This window comes from Lissotriton helveticus, chromosome 3_1 (genome assembly GCF_964261635.1).
Source record: "Lissotriton helveticus chromosome 3_1, aLisHel1.1, whole genome shotgun sequence".
Classification (NCBI taxonomy): Eukaryota; Metazoa; Chordata; class Amphibia; order Caudata; family Salamandridae; genus Lissotriton; species Lissotriton helveticus.
This window is the reverse complement of record NC_136061.1, coordinates 2098280072-2098298154: the sequence shown is the minus strand read 5'-3', so window position 1 is coordinate 2098298154 and position 18083 is coordinate 2098280072. Positions and strand designations below refer to the sequence as shown.

The following is an 18083-nucleotide window of genomic DNA, read 5'->3' as shown; positions in this document are numbered from 1 at the left end:
AAATTCTTGCTGGGCCAGGGACAAAACCAGCAATTGAACTTCATACAAAGTGCCTTGAAGTGGGTCATTTTTGCTAGTGCCACACAAATCAACAAACTTGTCCCAGCGACTGGCGTACACTGATTTTCTGGTGGGCCAGCATGATGACATCAACGATCTCAGGGGGAAGATCGAAGGAGATCAACTAACGCGGCTCAATCTCCAAGCATGGAAATGCAAAATGTGCAGATTCAGGTGCAGATCCTCCCGAAGTGTCGGCTTGTTTGGAGAACAGTGGTTCATGCAAATGAGTTCTGAGTACTTCACTCTCCTGGCTCAATCCGGTGCCACTAGGATGATTTGGGCCCTGTCACTCCCGATCTTCTTCAGAACTCTGGGCAGGGCAGGTAGAGGCAGGAAGGTATATAGGAGTCCCAAGCTCTGAGAGAGAACAGACTTGAAAACTCCAGCACACAAAATTCTGACATTGCGTGTCTCTGCAGTGTCAAAAAGATCAACCCAGGATTTTCTCAACTGATGAAATCTCCCTGTGCCACCCCCAGGTTACTGTTGCCATTCAAGATCCAGTAAGTATAGACAGCTGGGTTTGTCTGCCCTCACGTTCAGAGATCCCATCAGGTGGTTCACCACAAGAGAAATACTGTGGAGACCCCACCATTACCAGAGGCATAGAGCCTCCTGGCACAGGAGCCAAGACCCCACCCCACCATTCTTGGTGTAGTACCATATGGCGGTGGTGGTGTTGTCCATGAGCACCTGTACCAGCCTTCATATGACGGGTGGCAAGAAGGCCTTCAATGCCAAGAGATTCGTTCACACTCCAACAAGTTTATGTGGAGTCAAGCTTCATCCAGAAACCAGTGGCCTTCCCACCCTAAAAGCAATGCATCCATCACCACTTTGTTTTGTGTGGAGCAGTGAGAGGAGTCTGCCACTGATGCAGTTGCGGTCCTATAGCCATCACTGTAGATCTTTTGCAGCCTCTGGTGAAGTCTGGATACAATCCAACAATTCCCCTGATGCTGTGCTTACAGGGGCTTGATGTCCTAGTGCAGAGCTAGCATAGGGCAGATTGCATAAATCCCAGCATATTTCACTATCCCAGCAGCCTCAGAGTAATCAGCACTGAGATTCATCCAGTAAGAGGCTTAAACATCTGGTTTATAGCCTGAATCTCCTGGACTCACTGCTCTGGGAAAAGGCACAAAACTGTACTATATCCAAAATGACTCCGTTAAGTGGGAGCATCTGCGAAGGAGTCGGTGTGACTTCAGCATGTTGATAGTGAACCCCAACAATGTACGGGGTTTACCGTTGTCTGAATGTGGTTGACTGCCTGAGGCGAGTCCTCCTTTAACAGGCAGTTGTCTAGGTATTTATTTATTTATTTAAAAGGTTTCATATTGCGCTGGCTAGACCAGGAGGTATCCGAGCGCTTTGCATGAGTATCAGACCATAGTTGCAGGTTATATTGTTACAAAGGTTAAACAGTGTCAGAGCAAAGCTACATAGTTACATTATAGGTCGAGAGAAATAATAAGGATATATTTGTAAGGGAAAAAGCAGGCGAGCGGAGAGATTCAGGGGAGAGGGGGTAGGAGCAGGGGAAGTGGACAAATAATGAAGGAGGGAAAGAGGAGGATGGAGGGTGACGGGGGCACAAAACGGTAGACTCTGAGACTCCAGGGCCTACCTTCTGAATCCTTTCCCAACAAGGGGAGAGGGAGTGCTTTGGCAAGGGACGCCACACCATACCTCAACTGTGTGTGGCTCCCTTGGCGCTGTGGACTCTCTCTGAGGGGTCACTGAAACTCCAGAGTATAGATATTGGGCCTTTCCCCAACAAGGGGAGAAGGAGTGCTTAGTCAATGGGCACAAGGGACGGGGGCTAGGTGGCGTAATTACATGTTATGTCGAAAAAAGCAGGCAAGGGGAGGGATTCAGGGGAGAAAGGATAGGAGTGGGAGAAGTAGTCAAAGAATGAAAGAGGGAAAGAGGTGGAGGAGGGTAAGAGACAAAGCATGAAAGAGGAGGGTCAGGGTGAAGGGGGCACAAACCGGTGGATGGATTAAAGCCGCGTCCAAGGTCTGGAAGCTGTGATCCCAGGGGAAGTAGTGGTACAAAAGGGGGTGGTGATGGACGGAGCATCTGAATCAATCAAACACCCACACCCAGGGGAAGTAGTATCATTCCCACATCCTTTTTGCCTGAGGCTCCCTTTATGCATTTGACTCTCTCAGAGGGGTCTCTGAGACTCCAGGGCCTCCCCTCCCCAACCAGGGGAGAGGGGGTGCTTTGGTAAGGGGTGCCATACCATACCTCAACTGTGAGTGGCTCCCTTGGCGCCGTGGACTCTCTCAGCAGGGTCACAGACGCCAGGGAATAAATATTGGATCTTTCCCCAACAAGGGGGGGAAGGAGTGCTTAGTCAAAGGGCACAAGGGACAGGAGGCTAGGAGGTGGGTAGGAACTGGCAAGTAACAGAGGGGGAACATATGACAAAAAAAATCACATTAATTACAGAAAGATTACACACACAATACCAGAATAAGTTAGCGATCCAGTAAGAAACAGGATCCACGAAAGGGAGAATAGGAAGACCAAGGGAGGGAATCAGCAAGTTCCACAAGGAAGAGATACAGATAGAAGAAAAGGAACTGTATAAGTTGTAGAGACAATCGGGGGAGAGATGCAAACTGGTAAGCTCACAATCACAAAATATTGATAGACAGTACAAAGAACTACAACATATTTTAGTGGTTAGCGTTGTATCAATGCAAATAGTACAATTCCCTTAGGATTCCATATTCACAACGATTAGGCTAATAACTAACTAATATATATAACTTATCTACAGAGTGAACGGAGAAATAAGACCTCCAAAGGGGTAGAGAGGGAGGAGATGTGATGGGTGATATGAGAGACGGGGTGTGGGGGGTGAGTGGGGGAGAAAGAGATCAGACAGTCCAGCCAAGGAGCAAAGTCTGAGAGTCGGCTGGATGAAGTCCAAAGGACTGAGGGAGAAAATAAGAAACAACAAACTTGTGGCTGTTACCTCCAAACTCCAAAGGTGTGCTATGACCACCGCCATCACTTTCGTGAACACCCAAGGACTACTGGTGAGGCTAGAAGGGAGCACTGCAAACTAAATATGCTCCTGCCTACAGTAAACAGCAGGTAGTGCCTATGGGCATGTAGGATGGAGATCTAGAAATAGGCATTCTGTAGGTCCAATGCCACCATCCAGGGTCTAGGGCAGACCAGACCTGGGCTAGTGTGAGCATCTTGATATTCTACTTTAACAGGAGTGCACCGTGAGGGCGAACATTTAAAGAAGGTCAAATGCCTTCTGCCCTTAGCACAAGGAAGTAGCTGATGTAACACCAACTTCTAACTTCCGAGCTCCGGGCCTCTGTGCTTCACCGTGCCCCTGATGCCCTGGATATTGTCTTTATGAGCTGTTGAAAGGCCATGGGACTAGCGGAGTAGAGGACAGCTAGTGTTCACTAACCTCAGAGCATGAATTATAGAGGAGAAAATCTGCTTGAAAAATGTTGGTATTTTTTTGAATCGCAGTCAGTTGTGGTGTTTTGGAAGATGTTGGGATATACCTTATTAGTGCAGGCCTATATCACCCAGCTGTCTGTTGTGTATGAAAGGCTGCATCTCCTGGCTCTGGCTGATGGCGGGAGGTGACATTCTTAGAGACTGGTGGCCCTGAACATGGTTTTCATGTGATCATAGTCGGCTCTGAAAAGGTTATCGAAAGTTTGTTCCCTCAGTGGAAGTTGTGCACAGCCTCGGTTGAAGTCATGTGGATTCATTTTGGAGTCGGAGAGTACTATAGGCTCGAAGTCCTTCTCAAGCATGGATGCTATGGGAGCCGCCACAGAGGATAGAGCCGGAACAGAAGGTGGCATCGGAGTAGGTGCTGAACTCAATGCAGGTTTGAGGGGTACAGACTATGCCGAGGGCGATTCCGCTGGCGGAAGCCTGACTGGAGTTCCATTTGGATTCCTGAGGCCAAAGGCGTGCTGGGGGGAACTAATCAAGTGCCAAAAATACACACCTTGGCCGTCCTGAAGGTCTCTACCTGCTGCGACGTTGACGACTGACCTGGGAACTCTGGTTGTAGTGGAACTAAATTCAGAATCTGCTCTGTTGGAGATCAGGAGCTGACTGCGAGGCAAGATGACACCCTCTCCGAAGTCAGGGAATCGCAGGAAGGGCCTAATCGCAGATTTCACTTATGTTGTATGTTTTTTTTTAAATTTACACAAAGATTTTGCCTGGGATGATGATCTGCTGTGATAACGACATCATGAGCAGGAACAGGACCTTCCTTTTGAGTCCGACCAGTCAACATTTAGTCTTCTTGTGTTTGGGATATGGAACGTCACCTCACGATCCCATATATGTTTGGGATATGGAACTTCACCTCACGATCCCATATGGCTTTTGGATTCATCTGGGTGCCGTGAGCACAGGTCCTGGAGTTCTGCTTTGACCCCAGGAACCAAAGAGACACTTTGTGAGGGTTTATCACAGATATCTGTGTGCAACAGTCCCTGCATATTTTGAATCCTGTGGTCTTAGTACACTGGAGAAAATTTGACAAAAAAGAGCTCTAAAAGACCAAGCACATTCTCCGGATCCCTGTCTGAAAGTACGAAAAGAAAAGAGATATCAGTGTACACTATGCCACCTACTGGCATACAGGATTTCTGCTTTTAAGTTTCTGATCCAGTCAGACGCCTGGTGAATATTTTCAAGGTGAGTATTCTGCAGTTAAAAGTATACATCCTTCCAGAAGTGTTTTCACTCTTGCATTTATTTTCTGGTGGCAGGCACCTGGACTGTCGCTACTTTTTTCTTCAGGGGATGATGAGAGCTCTAGACATTATTGACCTTGGTTTTGGATCGAGCAGCGATACAAGTCTGTCATCTCTGCATGCTTTAGGATGAGGACCACAAGGCAGCACTTGGGCATCTGTGCTTTGGGCTGTTGAGATGAATCAAGGCAGGTTGCCACCAGATCACAGAAATTCTCTCCTCAATACTTTGAAACTGATCCTTACTCCTTAAAGGGTAACCAAGATCGCGGGACATGGTTATATACTTCCTTTTTCCTGGGTACATCCTTCTTTGAAAATAATCTTTGTTTTTACCCTAAACTGTTGTTTGAAAAATCTTTTCCTTAAATCCCGCGGCCTTAAGGGTCTCCGCTTCATTTTTTTTATTTTGACCATTTTGTCATCGGGGATGACCCTGAAAAAGAGAGATTTAAAATCCTTGGTTGAATTTCTGGCTTCAAGGTAGTGGTCTAAGCCATAAAGACCTTCTGATTGCGATCCTATTGCAAGGCAGTGAATGGTAATTTTTGCTATGCTGATCAACTGCTTGGCCACCAGAGAACTTTCATTGACTTTTTCTAAGAAGTTTTGTTGCTGATGTCTTGACAAATCATTCATAATAGACCGTACTCTGTGTTTCATCTTTCTCTGGTACCTGCCAAGAAGGGCGTATGCTCTGCGTTCTTGAGAAATGTTACAGCTGTTCCACAGACTTTCCTACCTGTCGCGCCCAACCTCTTACTCAGTTTGTCCGACCGCAATGATTTGTCCTCACTGATGTCACAATATTAGGGTCTGGTTTGGGATCAGACTTTAAGAAATCAGAGTGTGTTGTGGAGACTTCTATTTTTTTGTGAGACGCAGAGTAACAACCTTCCCCATAGTAGGGCTGAGATTTTTTTTCTTCTGCTACGTCAGAGAAGCCATGGACCAATGGAAGGACAGGTTTAGGATCTGCTCTTGGGTGCAATGTCTCTAGGAATACTGGAACTGTAGAATGCAGTGTTTCAAGACAGATGTTGAGCTTTGAAGCTCCGCGTAAGACCTCATAGAATGTTGTGAAGTAGTCTACAGCCAAGAGAGTCATCCATATCTGAATATGGAGATGTAGATCTTGTTGTAGAAGTGTGTCTTTGAAATATTTCAGGTGCGTTAATTGTACTAATTGAAGTAAATAGGGGACAAGAGCAAGGTGTTAGATGTCTCTTGGTTCTACCCACTGGAGACGTAGATGTGATACGGGATGCAATATTTGGAGGAGACAATTGCAAAGACTGCAGGGACTCTTGAATGGGATCCTCAAATGGAAAAATAGGTCTCAAAGGCCTAAGAGGCAGGGTATGAGGAGCCAGAGTGTCTGGCATTGGTAATGCCAGAAGTGGTCTAGATATGCATTAAGATGTAGAGAACCTTGGTGTGCTAGTCTGAGCAGGTGACTCAAGTTTCAGTGAATAAAGTGACTTTTATTAGGCCATTGAAGAAGCAGGAGGAGATGGAGAGAAAGACATCATCCTAGATATTGATGGAGATAGTGAGATATTCATTCTTGCCCTTTTTGATGTTGAAGGAGATGGTGATCTTGTTCGATGTCATGTCTTTGATGTTTCCTCTTAGAGGGTGAGGGCAATGATAACTTTTTCAATGTCAGTGAGTTGTCTTTAACGTTTATGGTGGTGGTGATCTTGTCGATGTCTTCCGGTAGCCCTTTGAGGTCCTCACATTTTTGGAAGATCAATGCCCCCGTCTTCTTGGCAGTGTGGATTAAATGGTGTCGAACCCACCTTAGTCGGAGAGCAGGTAGACACCAAAGCCTTCAAAATTGATACTGTGAGTCTCAACAACTATCTTGAAAAAGAATGAGAATAATGATGTTGACTGTGTGTTTTCCTTGTCTTCTGCCCCAGATTTCCCCCTTGAGGAGTCCTTTTCAGGGACCATCTTCCTTCCAGAGGATTAATGGAAAGAGGAATCCTGAATACTCTTCTTCCTCTACTTTTCAGCTCTCGTGTCCTGGAGCATTCCTCTCAGCATTATGCCCTCCTTGCTATTTAATGTCCTTTTGTACATATTAAGGCATATATTACATTCCTTCAGAGAGTATGAAGCCAGGAGACATGCCACACAGACACTGTGTCGGATCCGAGACCACCGCCTTCCTTCCATTATAAGGGTACTTCTCAAAAAGAGAAGGCATTCTGACTGGAAAATATTTCCAGTTGTAGGTGAAAAACCCTTCACTCAGTAGATGAGTGTAAAAACGTTGAGTGAAGGTAAAAAGGCACAAAGATAAGAGCCATTTCTATCAAAAACAGTGGTATGGAACTTCCCATCTACTTTGAGATCCTACTCACAGAAGCCTAAAAAAACCTGTTTTCACAGCTTTCAGCAAAAAGCCCATCAGACTACATGTTTTCCTTTCTGGTATACTCTTTCAACCCCCTTTTGCAACTAAGATGCTGTAGTGCATACTTAAAATGTATATTTCTTAAATCCTAAAAGCTACATTAAGGGTAAACAAAAATCACCTAAATATTTCACAATGGCTGCAGCACTCTGTAGTTCTCGTTAGGACCAGGTTTCCATAGTAAATGTATTTTTTGGTTTTCTAATAACCTTGGTGTCATTTGATGAATATTCACAAAACTTTCCAAAAAAAGGTTCATCCAGTTCAGCTCCTTCCTGAAAAGTCCTGAAATATTTCTCATCTACACAGTTTAGCATAGGGACTTTAGACACAGCTACAGCCAAAATGGTTGAATGGAATTTCTCCAAATTTGGTAGAAAGCAAGATATTTACTCAGAAAGCATACATTTTATGTAAATCTGTTCAGTAGTTTTTGGAAATTAAGGCTAAAAATGTATCTAGAGGCCCGAGAGTACAGCAGGGACAGCAGATCAAGAATATAATCGGAGTGCTGGTAGTGTGTAGTTGAGTGTGGTAGGGAATGGCCTGTCTGTGGATGATGTCATCAGTAATGTCATTGAACATGTCATGAGTGATCTAATATGTAAGCCGTGCAGGGCGGGGTCTGAAGTTATAGTTCGCTCAGGTAACTAACTGGTGAATTTCAGTGTTTTGTTTTTAAAAAATTTAAATGGTATTTTGTAACTGACATTTTCAAGCATTTTACTTCAATGAACATTCCAACAATGCAGAACTAGGACCACAAGCAATTAACCTTTTTATATGCAATTCACATAAAAAGCAAGCAAATAACCTTTTCTTCTACAAAAGTAATATAAAGACTCTGCCAAAAGACTCCAAATGTGAGTCTCCAGTGGCATAAAACATACTGGGTTTGTCAGAAATGTTGAATTTAGGCAGTTTTTGCCACATTTATTTTCTTTGATGGTGTTAAAGAAGCACTCATGTATCTGCTAGTGTACTAGTGTCTGTTTTTCATAGTTGAAAACCAAAAAAACTTTGAGAACAAAGTAACAGGCCGCAAGTATGCTTCATTGTTCTTGTATTTGTGTGCTGGATATGTTTGAGTGTATGTGTTTATTAAAGAGATGTGGAATTAATAACCATGTTATCTCCATTTTTGTCTTGTACCATAAAAGATCCCTCGAAGGAGCTGAAGTCAATGATCTTTCACCTGTTGGAGATGCTTGTCCAGAAAAATATCTCTGGCCAAGGCAGAGACAATGCTTTCAACCTACTGATTAAAGTGGTTCCACGGAAGTCTCTGCGGGACTCCAACAACAGCTTGACGCTTTGGGTGATCGATAATGGTGAGCACATTGGTCTTCACCGGTAGTAAATTCTGTCCCTAGTTGTTTGTATGCTCTCAATTATTTTTGTTATCTGAAAAGTAGTTTGTGTGTAGTTTTTATTGCTTAGTTGTTACTTGCCATCACTTGCACTAGAATGTGATCTGTTCGTATCAACTCAGTGCTACCATATAGGTTATTTGTAGAGCATATATGGCAACAATTTTTTTTAACCTAATGAAAGTAAGTTTTAACAAACTTTTGGAGGTAATCTTGAGTATTGTGGACATTTTGTTTTTGCAAATCATATTATTGAAGGTTACCAACTTATACCACAATGTAAAACGTATGACAGCAGCTGATATTGATAGTCAGGTCTTATACACATAACAACATTAAAAGCGATTGTCCTCAAGTGTCGCACATCCAGCAACATAATGATTGAAGAAAGAGCTGTATGCTGCTGGGAAGGCTGTATCTGTGACAAGAGAGGGGAGAAAATCAAGAAGTTAAAGGGAAAACTAGAAGGGGGTTGAGGGGGACAAGGAGGAAAGGGAAAGAGAGAGGGGAGCACGAGCCAACCCGGCCGAACCCGCCATGGCTTATGCTGGGTGTCAAGTGTTGGGCATAGGGCTTTCTATGTTACCAGGTTGGGCTTTCATCTCTGGGGCGGGGGGTTGCAACTGCACTGTTTAGGGAGACCTCTTCAAACAACTGGAGGGCGCGTAGCCAAGGAGGAGTAAAGCAAGTGTATTCTAGTTTGCTGAAGTGGTTGAGCGTGGTTGCCAGACGCGGGTAAAATTTGGTTCTGTGTGTGTCACCCAGCATGATAAGAGCTCCATTGCCATGACGTGCCAAAGGCAGGTGAACCATGAAGCGATAGGTGGCGCAGAGTGCTTTTTCCAGTGAAGGGCCAATACTTGTTTGGCCGCACCTAGCATTTGTGCCGTGAGATGCCATACGGCATTGGGTCATAGTGGTAAGTGTCGGGGATCGAATGCCCAATATGGCCACGGTGTGTGTGCTCGGGCAGGAAAGCAGATAGTGTCTTTTATGTGGTTTGGGTTTTCTTCCAGTATAGGCTAAGTTGCGGGCACGACTACCTGATCTGGATTAAGTCTCTGGTTGCTGATTGATAACGCCATCAGCTTGAGGAGGAGGTGGGAATTTTTTTTTGTAAACACAGGGGAGTGTAATACCATCTAGTCATGATTCTGTAAGCCGTTTCATGTTGGGGTATGCTCCTTAGCTGTTCCTGTTGTTTCCAAGAGATTTCCTCTGAAGCATCCGTGTGCCAGTGTGCTTCGTAGGTGTGGAGTTGGACAGGGGTGAAGTGGTATTGTGGACATTTTATAAGGAGTTGTGTCTAACTGGTAGGAATGCCAAGATTGCAGCTCAAAGAGTGCAGATAGATTAATAACCGGAGTATGTTTTATAGAATACAAACTGAGCTTAAATAACCTCTTGTATCTGGGCTATCCCTAAAAGGTGGATGCTAGAAATACTGGAGGCTGAAGTTCTCAGGAGGTTTGTGAACTACCTTATCCTGCTGCTCCATTAACCTCTCATCTGTTCTAGAGGGTGAAAGTAGGTGGACTCTTGTATTTTGAGAGCTGGTGAAAACGGTTCTACTCCGCCTGAAGAGGAGAGAACAGTCACATATATTCTGATGTCTCAGCAGACAGAACCTTCAAACTCCCAACAAAGGTCGAGGTTCCAATTGCATCTTTCGCCTGCAGAGTGACAAACATGCTGCAAATAGGAATCTCCTGTTCTGCATGGATTTGGAAGAGGGTAGGGGGGTATATTTGTGGATGTGTGTGTAAAACATATGCACACAAACCAGATGATACAGGAATTTAATTATGTTGATCAAGTGCTTGCACAGCAGGCTATAGTTAGAGAGCCCAGTTCATGAAATGTTTCCTACAGGTTCAGTCTTCTCTGCATTGGGATTTTAAAGCAGATAGTGTGAACTGTGGTGCACCAGTGTTTTCTAAATTTGTTCTCTGGTGGTTCTTGTTTAATATGGTTATATGCATGATGATGTTTTGTTTCTGCAGATGATAAACTTTTAGTTCTGCTATTACAGTCTACAGTCAAGTAAAATATGAATTGTGTGCGCTTTCAGGTTTGAAGAAGATCCTAGAGGTAGGTGGATCTGTGATGGAGATTCCAGGATGCCTTCCTGTTACTGAGAATAGCCGGATGAGTGCCTCTGTGCTTCTCAACAAGCTCTTCGATGACCTGAAATGTGATGCAGAGAGAGACAATTTTCACAAGCTCTGCGAAGATTATGTTCGGTGAGAAGTATACATTTTGTCTAAGCTGTGGAAGATTTGGACAGTGTGAAATATGCCATAAAGTGCAGTCTGCTTAGAAAGATTTTGTCCAACTTAAAACGTTCTACATGCATGTTAAAGCAGTACTTTCCCAATTACTTTTATTTACTTTTTTACATGCATTACAAAGCCTTGTAATGAAAATGCTGGCAAGAAAACATGGAGAAATACTGATAAATTACACCTGTTACAGTAACACAAATGTTCAATGTTTAGAATACACCAATCCATGAATGTGCCACAAATTAGTTTTTTATGAATGACAGCTGTGTCCATCAAGGTAATGAAATAATTTGGTGTGATATAGTCAAAATGTGACTAAACTATTACATGATTAAGGAGATATATTTTCTAAGAACGATCATGTAGACAAATTAACCATAAGAGGTGTTTATAATATTACATCATTAGACATAGATCATCATTTAACAAATAAACCTATATGTGCCCATTGTGAGAAGTGAACATACTTTGCTGGTGATGAAGGTAATAGCCCGAAGAAGTGATCAAACGAGATATATTGACAGACTGTATACACAATAATTGCTGAATGTGGCAGTAGTTGTACAGTCCACTTGAATCAATTTGCTCCCCTCTGCAGTGTAATGGTTTACCGAAATGTTTTGTTCAGCCATATATGTTGATGGTGTTTAGGTCATCATCAGGATGAAAGCAATAGACTGCGGATATGCAAGAGTCTATCCTTACAAAGTATAGAGTGAAAAAAGTTATAACAAGTAAGAAATTGAACAAGAATTTACTAGTCTATAGAGAGCATGGTGTGAAGAACGGAAATGCCTTAAGCTCCACCAAGAGGTAATATATACTTAGAAAAGATAAAGAGAAAAGGGATGAGTCATGAATTTAAGGTGCAAGTGTGCTTTAAGTGGAAAGGAGAGTGAATTTAATGAAAAGGCAAGTGTGCTATATAAGTGGAAAGGAGATTGAATTTAAAGAAAAAGCAGTATCCGTAGTATCCACGTGGAGAGATCAAAAAGGGGATGTGAGAGAGGAGAAAAGAGAAAAGGAACAGAACGCTGAATGAAGGTCTTCATAGAATGTACTAAACCGAATCAAATTGCAAAGTACGGAATGTAAACTCAGGAAAATTATGCTATTTAAAATGGAAATCTCAATATGGACACAGAAGGAAGAAGGTGTAGAAAGGAGTGGATGGAAGTAACCGGAGTGGAGCTGGGAACGAAGGGACTTTTCTGTATACTTTATAACATTGCATTAATCAAAAATACTTTTCTATTTTCTTTTATCACATGTAACTGCTTTATCTGATAGCGTCATCTAGTCGCAGATTCATTACCTTTGAATTTCCCAGGCGTCAGACTGGATCCAGAAGATTTTTCTTTGAGAAATACCCCTGCATGCCAGAAGGTAACATTTGTTGGGTCCTTCTGAAGTCGTCCAAGCCGGAAGTGATGTCTGCGTCACTTGTATAGATGCCACCTTGGCGCGTTGACATCAGTTCTTTTCCTTCCATGCCGGCCAGCGCAGATCCGTGAAGAGACCTACCCCTTGTCACTTTTTGACAGGCATTTTTTGACATTTTGTCTAATCTCTTTTTTGGTGTGTAGGTTTTTTTCTTTATGTCCAAGAAGTCTGCATTCAAGCCGTGCAGTGCCTGTCACTGCGCCATGTCGGTGATGGATCCTCACCTGGTTTGTCTCTGGTGTCTGGAGCGCAACCACAATTGGAAGTTTTGCTCCGACTGCTGTGCCATGGCTCTGAAAGCTTTCTGAGAGCAGTCCCCAAAGCTGCTTGCGGACCAGCACTCTGCACCCGTCGGTCTCCCCAGGGGTCTTGTTCACGGTCCTGTTCACGGTCCTGATCGAGATGAAGGTCCGTGCACTGCTCTAGGATCCCCAAGTCTTCATCCTCGCACTTGAAGTCGTCGACTCAGTTATTTAGGAAGCAAAAAAACACAAGAAGTTTAAGCATGCTTTGACTTCTCCCTGTCAGTCGGCCAACGCAATGGAGGATTCTCAGCGTTCCTCCAAACCTGCACCTGGGTCGGCGCCACATTTCCCTGCCTTCTCAGGAGCCAGAGCAATGTGTGTCATATTTGGGTGGCCTGACCCTATCGGCACACCTTCGGGCCCAGTAGGCTCAGAGGGGCCTCCATCGGGTTCTTTGCCGGTGTCTTCAGCACCAATGATACCCTGCCCCTCCCCCCAAATCCCCACCCCTCCCCCCCCAATGGATTCAGGAATGGATCTGGGCCGACCGTTGCGACCTTCCTCGGTGCCGGCCCCCACATTGAGACTCCCAAAGCCACCGGCGGCGCCAGCTCCAGTCTCATCCCAGATACCCGGGCCCTGATTTCTCCCTCTTCTGTGGATACAGAGGAAGGAGCCTCATAAGTTAGTGTGGTGCGAAGGGCAGCTGGGGTCCTGGACCTTCAGCTCGCTTCTGTGGCAGTTAGAACGGACATCTTGAGAGAGGTCTTGCAGCCAGGTGTCTCCTCCTCTGAACCCTTCCGGTCATTCAACAAGGCCTTAACAGATATCCTTCTGGGAACCTGGTCCAAGCCCAGCACAGGGGCTTCTGTGAATAAGAGAATCCCCTGCACCCATTGCCCTGCACCGGGCGACTCAAATTTCCTCACCAACCACCCTACCCTTGAGAGCTTGGTGGTCCAAGCTTCTGCCTCCCACTGCGTTTTGTCTTCCGCTTCCCTGGACAGAAAATCCAAGAGACTGGACATTTGAGGTAAGAAAATGTGTTCTTGCTGTTGGTGAACATAGCATGCGTATTGGGCCATTACTCTCACACCCTGTGGGAAACGGGTGTGCAAGTGCTGCCACAGGTCCTGGAGGAGGCCCGGGCCATTCTCTCCCAAGCAGTATCAGTCAGGAGATATGCAGCAAAGTTTGCCTTTCGTTGTGGTCTCGACCCTACCGATTCGCTGTGCAGAGCAATTGCAGCGACAGTGGTTGTTCCCGCCATGCCTGGCTGAGGACTTCTGGCTTATTAGGTGATGTCTAGGCCTCTCTTTATTATGGACATGCCCTTTGATGGCACACATCTCTTTGTAGACATGGCAGAAATTGCGCTGGAGTGTTTTAAAGACTCACGGACTCCAGGCCTTAGGCCTCTCAGTGGCCACACGTCTCCTGTCTGCCATTCTTCCCTTTTTTGGCTACACCATCCATATCCCAGAAACAAGATCTTGCAAGTTCAAGAACCTCTGTGTGTCTGTGGGAGCGGCTCGTTCCGACCCCATCGGTCAGGTGGGCAGCGGTCAGGTCAGTCCACCCATCCCCCTCCGCAACCTCCACCTCCAAACCTTCCTAGTCCGGCCCTTCCAGATCATCGGCACCCAGTTGGTGGCTGGATCATCCATCACCTCCACCACTGGTAGAACATAATATCGGACAGGTGGTTTCTCCAGATAATCCAAAGAGGCTACTCCCGCCCCTTTGAGACTACCCATCCCCCCATCCCTCCATGCCTCCAATTTATGACCGGCTGACAGAGGAGCACCTGTCTTCGCTTCAGGAGCAAGTCATGGCTCTCTTGGCCATAGGAGCCATTTAGAGGGTTCCGGTGCTAGAAGTAGGCTGTGGTTGTTATTCCCACTACTTTCTGTTCCCAAAAAAGGACAAGGGATTTCGTTCTATTCTAGATCTGTGAGTCCTCAACTACATCCTCAAAAAAGTAAAAAATTCAAGATGCTCACTCTAGCTCAGATCTTGTCTGCCCTGGACCCAGGAGACTGGATGGTAGCTTTGGAAGCCTCCTTTCACGTACCCGTCCTGCCTCCTCATCATCGCTACCTGCAGTTTACAGTAAGCCACAAGCACTTTCAGTTCATTGTGCTCCCCTTTGGCCTTACCGTGCCTTTGGGTATTAACCAAGGTGATGGTGGTGATTGCAGCTCATCTGTGCAGATCAGGGGTGCCAGTCTTCCTACATCCCGTCCCCCCCCCCCAACTCCCATCTTGACGACTGGCTGTTGAAGGCGAGCTCGCCTCAGATTGTTGCCTCCCACCTCCAGACTGCAGCGAATCCCCTGAATTTGCTGGGGTTTACTATAAAACATGCAAAAGTCACACCTGACTGCCTCCCTTTCATCAGACCTGTTCTGTTTCCAGTACAGTTTGGTCCTATCCTCCTGAACGGCGAGTCCAGGATATTCAGGCTATGCTACTGATGTTTCAGCCTCTATCCTGGATTTCGGTGAGAGTGACTCTGAGGCTGCTGGCCCACATGGCTTCCTGCATTCTGCTAGTGAAACCTTCCAGATGGCATATGCGGGCTCTGCAGTGAGACCTGAAGTTCCAGTGGGCGCAGCATCAGGGGATTCTCTCCGACATGGTCCAGATCTGAGGAATCTGCTTGAGACCTGCTGTGGTGGCTGACAAACCGCAATTGGGTCAGAGGCCGACCCATCTCCCTTCCCCAACTAGATCATACAGTAGTGACAGATGCTTCACTCCTGGGATGGGGTGGCCATCTGGGAGAGGTGGAGATCAGAAGACTCTGGTCTCCGGCGAAATCTGGACTTCATATCAACTTGCTGTAGCTCTGAGCATTGAAAGCCTTTCTTCCTTCAATCAAGGGAAAGCTGGTTCAAGTATTCACGGACAACACCACCTTTATGTAGTACTGCAAAAAAAGGACAGAGTAGGGTCATTTATTTATTTTACTTTTTTTTTTTCGACTGCTCGAGAAGTAGTGTACGACTCAAAGTCCATCTAAATGAGATGGGGCGATAAGTTAATTTAATTTCTAATAAGACTGCAGAATGATCGGAAAGATGCTCTGGCAGATGGGTCATTTTGATCATATCTCTGCTAGTTGTACGATCAACCAAGAAGGAATCAATTATTGAACGGTGGGCCTATTTCTTGTTGTGATGGGTAAAATCTCCCAGTGTCAGCCCTCGGGCATTTCTTTTCTCTCCCCATATGTCAAGGAGGCCACCCTCTATCATTAAACGTTTCAAGATTTTTTGAGTTTTTGGTGTGGCCTCCGCAACTTTTTTTGACGTGGACTCGAGAGTGGGGTTTAACACGACATTAAAGTTACCTCCCATTATAATTTGATCATGTACATCTCCAAAATGGAGAAATAGGGACTGAAGATAGGCCGGGTCATCAGTATTCGGGCCATAATAGCTAACAAAAGTTACCCAAGTTACTTTGATCTTAGCCCTAACCATAACCCATCTACCATGAGTGTCTGCCATAGCTACTCCCTTTGTCTGAACCGTCTGTGCTGAAACAAAACAATGCTCTATCCATTATGCTTTTTAGTATCCCTCCCCACTCTTCTTTTACAAGATGCGATTCTTGGATCAGTATAGCATCATAGTTAGCAAGTCGGAGATATTCCAACATTTTCTCTCTTCTGGCCGGGAACCTAAGCCCATCCACGTTCCAGGATAGGACCCTTAAAGCTTGAGAGCTACCTATAGTTACTATTAAAACAGCATTTATTTAAAAGACCTTCCAGCCATGAACTCCTACTTCCAGATGCATTTTTTTGTGAATGAGGACTTTTTTTCTCCCAAAATGCTCCCTCACCCTGTGATTAACATCTTTTAATTTGTCTTTGGTTCTTTTCTTTACCCTTACCCTTTCCTACCTGGGGAACCCTCCCTTATCTCTAGAGGTATACTAAAGCCTCTCTCCTTTGTCTCTCACTCTCTCATGTCGGATAGGGAGATTAAGTCAATATTAAGAACCTCAATTGGATGAGCTTTTAACCTGTTGAATCCAGGAGCTAACGTCTTCAGGATCTTAAAATTGTACATTTTATTCCTCCACATAACCTTCAGAGCGACAGGGAACTGGAGTTTCGCAGTGGCTCATAAGCTATTCAGTTCCTGTATCTGTCTGCCCAGTTGCCACTGCCTGTCTTGTGTGGTGCAAGATATATCCGTCTTATACGGAATGACAATCACCCCTGCTGTAGACTCCCCTTTTCAGGCCCTGAGAGAGAACAGCCTCTTTTATGGAGTAAAACTTAAAGTTCACTAATATTTTCCTGGGGGTTTTCTTTCCTGCACTCCTGCTAAAGGGGTCCCTATGGTCCTTTGGATGTCGTTTTCTAGAGTCGCCTTCTCCATTCTGGATGAAGGTCATTTAGGAGATCAATTACAAAGGTTTTAATATCCCCCCTCTCAAGGTCTTCGCGGACTTTTAACATCCGAATGTTGTTCCGTCTGGCACTATTTTCCAGTTTGTCTACCCAGAGTTTATCTCTCAATTTTAGTTTCTTGATCTCCACTGTATTTGCCGTGACCTTTCTACAAAGATCTTCTACTGTGGCTTCCACCACTCCCACTCGGCCAAAGATATTGTTTATTTTAGCTTCTAGTGACTTTCAGGTCCCCTGAATCTTCGATTGATTATTTTCAGGGATTGTGAATTTTTCTCTCATCTCCAAGATCAAATTTAGGAGCAGGTTCTCTGTTGTACAATTAGCCTCCACTTGATCGGCCATTGCAATTGGCATGGAATCGGCGCTTGAGGAGGGGTTCGGGAAAGAGGTAGAAGGCACAGAAGAAACAGTAATGCTGGAGTTTGTGGTCGCAGTGGATTGCTGCACCATTTCTGGTTGAATACAGTCAGTGTGTAGTGAGGCTGTGTCCTCTGCTAAGCAGGAAAAGCTATTCATTAATTGAATCTTATTATCTCCCTGCTCCATTTTCCCCGAGTCGCTTACAGTGCTAGGTATTCCCGGAGACGTTTGAGCTTGCACTTTAAAATAAGTACGCAGAGATGGAGTAACGCGGGAGCTCCCTAATTTAGGTGGTTTAGGTAATTTAACCTATTAGTTTTTAGGTCGAGGTAATATCCGGTCTGCCGAAGGCAGAACCGGAAGTACCGAGATTTAATGTTTCTTAGTGTGGACTATTTGTCCCACCTCTGTTTTTGCCTCTCTCCCATTGGCTGGCTTCCTAAACGGAGGCCAGCCATTGGAGGAGAGAGCTGTCCCTCCGAATAGGCTCCGTCTTTTTCGGATTTGGGGGCGTGCATTTTGCTGTTCTTTCGCCAGTGACGTCACCCGTCACTCAGAACAACAAAACACACGCCCCCGAATGCGAAAATTACCATGCTTTCTCCGAGGCATTTCTGCTTTGCCTCGGAGAAAGACGGTGGTGGTTTCCAGAGCTGCTCTGCTCGTCCCCCCTCCCTCCGCCCACAGCTCT

The 18083-nt window shown here is 45.1% G+C and overlaps 1 protein-coding gene across 1 annotated transcript in view; it reads left to right on the top strand.

Annotated features, from left to right (window-relative positions):
- Positions 1-18083, top strand: part of UNC45A (unc-45 myosin chaperone A) — a 367777-nt gene that overhangs the window by 74513 nt on the left and 275181 nt on the right. The window contains exons 8-9 of the mRNA XM_078683264.1: positions 8418-8588; positions 10699-10870. Of these exons, the coding sequence (XP_078539390.1) occupies positions 8418-8588; positions 10699-10870 (343 nt within the window). The remainder of the gene's footprint in view (positions 1-8417; positions 8589-10698; positions 10871-18083) is intronic.